Below are 7,942 nucleotides of genomic sequence, written 5' to 3' on the forward strand. Positions count from 1 at the left end.
GCAGCTTTCTTCCGAATACTTGCAGGACAAAACTGCCCATAACCCAGGAATCATTAAACGCATCAACTTCTCATGATTATTGACTCCAATGACGCAATGTGAAAGGGGATGTGCGTGGTACACTGCAATTAAGAAAACAAACACAGAAGTATGAGGGTGCCAGCAGCAGCGGCCATGTTTGCCGCCCTCGCCTGTGCATCAGACACAGACAAGTGTTGCTGATCACTTTCTTTCATTATCAGAAGAATCAAACAAAACACCCATCTTATTTTCATCTTCACGCTGATTCGTTTCAGGTCAGTAAAAGTACGGAGAAAAGCTAGCCCCTTTGTCTTCATTCCCTTAGTCACGGATTTTCTCTATGATTTGCCATCCCTCAGTTTGACTTGAACCGCACCCATTTTTACAAGTGTTTAAACTCTGATTTTGAATTGCCAAAAAAAGCCAGACACACACTTAAGGAGTTAGCTTAGCTGTGTGCCACTTTGTCACTGTACAAGTTATTTGTAGTGTAAAAGTTTATTTCTCTGTTGAGTAAATAAAAGAAATAAGTAAGAGAAAATACATAACATTTTTTTTTTTGAATTTTGTAGTGTTATGCTATGAAACTTTTTCTCTCTCTAGACTTCATTGCTGAATTGTACTCCTACCAAGTTTACAGTAGAGAGTACAACCCGTACTATAAAGTATAAACTATAGATAAAGTATAAATCTTGAATTCCAACTAATGTTTGGAAATTAAATGAGAACAATATTGAATCATCCCAAAAAAGAAAGAAAAAAAAAAAACATTGCAGCCTAATGAAGGTGGTATAAATTAGTCAAAAGTTGAAAATACTCTCATATTTATACTTAAACCTCATGCTTACTATTTGCAATCACACCCTAGTTGAATAATTACATAAAGTGGAATGGAATGACTCTTCTATTACATCCAGACATTTTTGAAACACTTGGGAAAAGGATGGTTCTCAGAATTTAATATGACAAAGGATCCCAAGTACATCATTGTCGTGAAGAATTAACAAGGAGCAAATAATATTTAATTATTAGGGATTTTCTCTAGGATTTGTGAAGCCTCTTTCATGGATGGTCTCCTTTGAGGCTTAAGAGAGGCACAACGAAACCCTAACTTGAAGCACACCAATATGGTTTCTTCCTTCCCTCCCACCTCACCCTTGATGCCCAGATCAACCATCCTCAAAACCCGGTTTTTTTCCTCTTCCACTGACCCGCCCTCTTTAGCCCACCGGTCTAACTCCCGGTCCGAGAAAACCCTCCCACTGAGAAGCTCCAACAACACTATCCCGAACGAGTACACATCCCACTTGGGCTTGGGTTGGACGTGAACGCTTTGAAGAGACTCTGGGGCTTGATATGCCAACGTTTGGTGGGTTCCACTTGATGAAACCATGTGAGGGAGGTCCGGCTGGCTTCCCCGCTTCGCCATTGAACCGGCAGACCTCAGACGGTTGAGCCCAAAATCGCTTATTATAGGTTCCATTTCTGAGCTCAATAAGATATTGCTGGGTTTGATGTTGCCATGAACATGTTTCTTTCCGTGAATGAAAGCTAAGCCTCGTGCAATGCCTTTTGCTATCTTCATCCTCACCTCCAATGGCCAGTTCAGTGGAGAGGAACACCCTGCTCTTCCTGAATATCAATGAGAATTATAATTCATGTTGCATAAAGGGGAGAAAAAATTAGATCAAACTAACGTATTTTGTAAAAATAATATAATTGATCGGTCAAACTCGTAGAACTTGAAGATTTGATTAATTCTCAGGATGAATCTCAAGAACAGAAGTTGCAGGGTGAGAGTGAACTTACTGTGGCTGAAGCTGCCAGCGAGGCTGCCACTGGGAATATAATCACAGATCACGAGCTTCTCATCTTCTCCCCAGCAAAACCCACGAACCTTGACCAAATTGGGATGGCGAATCTTGGCAATAGTCTTCATATAATTCTCAAAATCCTTCTTCCTCTGAAACCCACATTCTCCGATCCTTCTTACTGCAAAAGCCCTTCCGTCCTCAAGCACTGCTCTGTATACTATACACTCACGCTTCGTCGTTCCCAGCATATACGCTGAAGCCTTGAGCAGAGTCTCCGAATCCAGCTCTGTCTCTGCGTCTAGTGTGACAAGAGACACTTGTTTTTGAAGATTCGAGGTTGTCGTGCCAATATTAGTACTCTCATAGTCACTGTCAGACCCGGTTGCTTCTGATGAAGTTGAGTCTTCCCTGGTTGTCAAGCAGGAAAAGTGAAGCTTAGGAGGTTTCACTCTCACACATGGATCTTCTTTTGCTTTGGCTTGATCTCTTGTGATTCTTTGATGGCAGACGAAGAAAATGGCCATGGCTATGATGGCTATACCGGCCAAGTCTCCGAGGACAATAGCTACTATTGTGGTCGGTTTTAGGCCATTGGATGAGTCGTTTGTTGTTGTGTTTGTTTCTGGGTTTGTGTCGATTGTTTTTGGTATCGCCGCAATCGCAGGTGCCGAAGATGTATTTGCTGTTGTGTTCGATGGAGGAATGGAGAGCGTAGAAGGAATAGAACACAGATTTTCCAGAGGCTTCCCACAAAGATCACCATTTCCAACAAAATACTCTGTTTTCTGATTCAGAAGGACGGGAGATTCTGGTATTGGTCCCGTCAGATTGTTGAATGCGAGATCAATGGTAGAGTTTTCTGGAACCAGTGAAGCAAATTTAGGAGGAATGATTCCTGAAATCTTGTTGTAAGATAGATTCAAGTATCTCAATCGCTCCCCACCAAAGTTATTTGGTAAAGATCCATTAAGCAGATTCGAAGACAGATCTAGAACTTGCAGAGAGTTGAACCCACTAGGAACTTGACCAGAAAAATAGTTGCTTCTCAGAGACACAGAGGTCAGATTTTTCAAACCAATGAGATTGTCTGGAACTGGCCCAGCAAAAGCATTGTCGGAGAGGTTAAGAACTTGAAGATTTTTCAGTTGGCCGATCAACTCAGGCAGCTCACCGGAAATGACATTGTTGGCAAGCGAGAGAACCTGAAGCTCCGAAGAGTTGAAAATAGAAGTGGGTAAAGACCCATTAAGGAAATTTGTGGACAAATCGAGACGTCGAAGGTATGGGATGTTTCCTAGTTCTTCCGAAATCGAACCCAGAAGCTGGCTGTTAGGAAGAACCAAGGAAGTCACTCTCAGCATAGTACCTGGGTTTTCGATTTCATCGCAGGTAACTCCATTCCACGAGCATGGGTTTTCATCGTCATAGTTCCAGCTCTCTAACACTGATAATGGGTCGCTGAGGATGGAGTATTTGAAAGAAAGCAAAGAAGCCCCATCATTGTCAAGAGCAGAGGAAGGAGGAGGAAGAAGAAGAAGAAGAAGAAGAAAGAACGAAACCTTAAACCAGAAACGATGGAGTTTCCTGGAGTAGATATTCATCATATCATTCCCAGAGACAGTGCTAAGAGGTCATGTTGCAGAAGAAGAGCTTAGAAGTAAGAGACGGTGAACAACTATGACTTGTTTGATGTTTGTTCCGTACAGAGCAGAGCAGACAAGGGACTAGGATAATAATAAGAAAATAATACAGCATGGAAAGGAACAGGAGCGAGCTGCCTGAGGAGGACGGTGCACTATTTGACGGTGGCACCGCCTTTTTATTTACCCAAAAAAAAAAATTCTCAAAAATGTTTTAAAAAAATGTAGAGAGGTGAATTTCAAGATTTTAAAATAAATTTTTTGTATTATTTTAAAATTTTAAAATATTGTAAAATAACAACATTGTACTTACTTCTAATGACTATTTTCATATAGCTATCAACTACTCTAATTTAACTATTAATTATTTTTGTTTTTAAAGTTCTAATGAGTATTTTTGTATAACTATTAATTACACAAAAATAATAAATAATTAAATAAAAAGTGGTCACCAGATATCTAACAGTACTTAATGTATTTTTTAAATTTTTGAAATAAAAATAATCAATAACAAAACTAGAATAGTTAATAGTTAAAGAGAATAATTATCAAATTTTTAAAAATGAAAGTAGTTAATCGTAATACTAGAGTAGTCACTAGTTAAACAAGAATAGTTATCAGAGTTCTAAGAATAAATATAGTTAATAACTAAAAAAAAGATAGTCAATACATTAAAAAAAAAAAAAAAAGTCACCAAAGTTTTGATGACTAATCACTGTAGTTCCAGTGACACGTTGTCGGAACTATGGCAGCTGGCCACCTGTAAGGTCAACAGTGTTAGAGCTCTGGTGGCTGAAAACTACTTATAAGTGCTAAGGTGCACTATTTTTTTGAAAAAAAAAAGTAAAATAAAAATATTGAAGGGCATTTGTGTAATTTGGTAAGATTTAAAAATTTTAGAATAGTGCAAATGTCTGAATTGGAATTTTAAAATTCGCCCCACCATTTAACATTTTTCAAGATATTTTATTATTTTCTTTTCTTTTTATTTATTTAATATCACATCAATATATAAAAATTTGCATTAGTCATAATCTGCAAGGCGATTATTTCAGAGGCCTCTAATCATCAGTGTTCAGTATTGGACCAAAAAAAATCATCAGTGTTCAGTAACAGAGAAAATAGAGGGGAATCTGATTTATGCTACGAGACACACAAGTGAGTTAAAATTCCATTTCTTGCATTAGTGTTGTCAGTGATCCCGCAAAAGTTAGATTAATATCTGAATTGAATATAGAAAAAAATTATATAAGTATTAAAAAAAGAAAAATTACAATAAAGTCCCACCTAAAAGAATTAAATATAATTTTTTTAAATTATCAAATTAATTTGAAGTCTTAAGGGGTCTCATTACAATAAATTATACTCCTCCGATCCTTAATATATGACCTAATTGTTGAGTTAGTTTTGATCCTAAATATAAAACTCATTTCTCCTATTTATCAATTTTCTCTAAATTACCCTTATAGATACTCCTTCAACCATAATCATGTAAAAGAGGAAGAGAGAGTATTAAGAAAGATGATTATGGTATTTTAGGAAAAACGTGTCACATTTCTTATAATTAACTAATTTACTTGACTTCCTTAATCTAATTAAATTAGTTAAATGGGTCTTATATTAAGGATCGAAGAAGTATTTGTTTAATTATCAAGTTGTCTTTTTTTTTCAAGTATACATTAACAACTGAAAACGCAGTCGTTAACAACTTAAGGTGAAACGATTAATAACTATCATAGTAGATGTTAACAACTCATGCATTACATTTTTGTGAGGTAGTGAGAAAATGTGTTATTAATATTTGCCGCTATAATTGTTAATTATTATATCTTAAATTGTTAATAACTGCTTTTTCACTTGTCACAGCATATTTTAGGGGAAAAAATTTAATAATTAAACAAATAAAACCCCTTGTTGTAATGAAGTCCTCTTGAGACTTCAAAATAATTTAATTATTTCAAGAGACATTTTTGTATTTAATTCTTTTTGGTGATACCTTATTACAATTTTTCCTTGAAAAAAGTTGCCTGTACGTACATGCTACATGCCGTCTTTTTGTATCACCCTGCCTTCATTTGAAAAATATTTTTATTGTCTGTTTAATTAAGAAAGAAATAAACTAAACTCACCTTTTTGGAAACTTTTCAGAAAAAATTAATCTATGAGTCATAAATAAGAAAATTAAATATAATGAAGTTCTTGAATTTCATTTAATATTACTCAGTTCTTATAGATATCAGATTTTATATTTGAGAGATGGATTATATCAAGGAACAAAAAACCGGACCGGACATTAAACCGGTCAAGACAGTGGGTTAAGGGTTACTGGTCGAACCGAGGTCGAACCGGGGTCGGACCGGTTATAGTAAAATAATATAATTTAATTCATATTTAACTAACTTACTTTTTATATTTAACTAACTAACTTAATTTTTTTAATCTAGTCGAATTAATTAAATAGATCTTATATTAAAGATTGGAGGAGTATGTTATATTGAATATTTGAATGAGATATGTTAATTTTGGATTCAAGAAAGAGAAGAATTAGCGAGGTCCATTATACAGATAGCACGAACGGACAGTGGAGAATTATCTTGGCAGTAGCAGACTTGAGCAAATTGATCTTGAAGGCGCGACTCTTGTTTCTCCCGTGACAGCAGCAAGAAATGTGGAGCAGAGCATATTATATGTTGCTAAGAGCAATCTAACCAGTGAGCAACCGTGAGCGTTAGGCTTCATGATTTTCCTCCCTTGAATCCAATTCTGGGATTTTCGGTTTCAGATTTGCCGTAGACTGCGAGGACGTTGAGGGAGATCAGACTAGCTACGACTGCGATTTTGGAGCTCTGCGGAACAACGACCTCCGCCGGAGACTGTAGTGCCGTCGGCGACGCTAGGGAGTAGGGACTGATTTCGGTTTGAGGGAGGGAGTCGCATGAGCTGCCGCCGGGTTCAGTGTTCAGGGGAGGGAAAATGGGAATGGCCGACTCGCGAGCGGAAGGGAACCAAACCACTGAAGAAGAGAAACGACGGCGTTTTGGGGTGCTAACAGGCAAAAAAAAAAAAAAAGGCCAACCGGGAAATACCCGGTTCAATCCGGTTATGACCGTTGGACCGGTTTTTTCCCGGTTCAATGGTTCCCCGGTCAAGCAGCTCATCCGGACCGGACTGGAGACCGGTTCACCGGTTTTCCAGTCGAACCGGCCGGTCCGATCCGGTTTTTTTTTCCTTGGATTATATCATTTATTAGTCAAACTTTGTAGTAGATATTAAAGCTCTTGATGCTGGTAAAAAAAAAAAAGATGTTAAAGCTCTTGATATCTATTAAATAAAATTCAGAGACATATTTGTATTTAATTTTTTTATCTAAGACGTATAATTTATTTTCTGTCTCTTTCTCTTTTTTTTTTTAATACTAATGTGAGGATGGGGTATCTCAGAATCTGCAGCTCAATTATATGGTCAGTAAGAAAAATAAAGTAAAAGAGAAGACATGAAGCACCAAGTCGGAAATGAGCGTTTGGACACATTAGCCTTTGGAAAAGTGAAAGACTGAAATCCACAAATAAAAAAGATGAGTCCATAGGTAAATGCAAAAGCTTTAGTCCAGGTCCAGGGCAGGTGTAGTTTTTAACTCTTAAATTACCTTTAGTTTTATTCAAAAGTAATTATTTTTTCAGAAAACATCACTTACTTAATCATATTGAATTTTTGTAGAAGTTATTTATACTAATTTTTCATGTTAAAGATATAAATACCCTTATTTTAGGTTTATTGGGAAGGTATTTTGTTTTGTAACATTAACATAAACACTTAAGAAATAATTTCCTAACATTTTACTCAGAAAGTTATTATTTTTCAAGCTCCCCAATATCTTGAGGACTTGTAATTTTTTTAATTAAAATAAGCAGGAGCAAATCGCTCACGTACTTCAAAGAAAGCGTACTTCCCTTCCTAACATCTCCGATACCATATGATACCTTAAATGCGAAGCATAAAAATATTATATATTTGATATAATTTCAGGATCCAATTCATTCAGTTGTTTATCATTATATATATACTATTATATATGTTAATATTAATTAATATACGTAAAAAATTAATCCACTTGTCCCATTGTCTAATGTCTCCCTAAATTTCTAGTCAATTTAGGTCTAACTGCTCCATGAACTCTGGACCACGCAACAATGAAGAGAGACTCTCATGTGGATCCAAAATATTAAATGAAATTTCACCTCTGGCCAATACTGTTTGCAATTTGCAATATATACTCCTCCGGTCCTTATTATAAGACCCAATTTGACTTTTCATTTGGTCCTAATTATAAGACCCAATCCATTTTCTCTTTTTATATTTATGCATTTTTTTCCAAGATAATCCTTCTAATAATGATAGTTTTAGCTAATATACTTAATTAGCAAGGATATTTTAGGAATAACAACACTTATTTATTATAAATAACCA

General features: G+C 36.0%; 1 protein-coding gene across 1 annotated transcript; it reads right to left on the bottom strand.

Moving 5' to 3' along the window:
• Nucleotides 1-828: 828 nt before the first annotated feature.
• On the bottom strand, nucleotides 829-3,521 carry LOC114753791 (receptor protein kinase-like protein At4g34220). The gene is made up of 2 exons (XM_028942508.1): nucleotides 1,831-3,521; nucleotides 829-1,653 (listed from the first exon to the last, which is right to left on the bottom strand). The coding sequence occupies exons 1-2, from the start codon at nucleotides 3,437-3,439 to the stop codon at nucleotides 1,043-1,045; spliced, it is 2,220 nt and encodes a 739-aa protein (XP_028798341.1). The 5' UTR covers nucleotides 3,440-3,521; the 3' UTR covers nucleotides 829-1,042.
• Between the last annotated feature and the right edge of the window lie 4,421 nt (nucleotides 3,522-7,942).

Source organism: Neltuma alba, unplaced genomic scaffold, assembly GCF_004799145.2.
Source record: "Neltuma alba isolate B1F8T4 unplaced genomic scaffold, ASM479914v2 tig00008145_pilon, whole genome shotgun sequence".
In the NCBI taxonomy this organism is placed as follows: Eukaryota; Viridiplantae; Streptophyta; class Magnoliopsida; order Fabales; family Fabaceae; genus Neltuma; species Neltuma alba.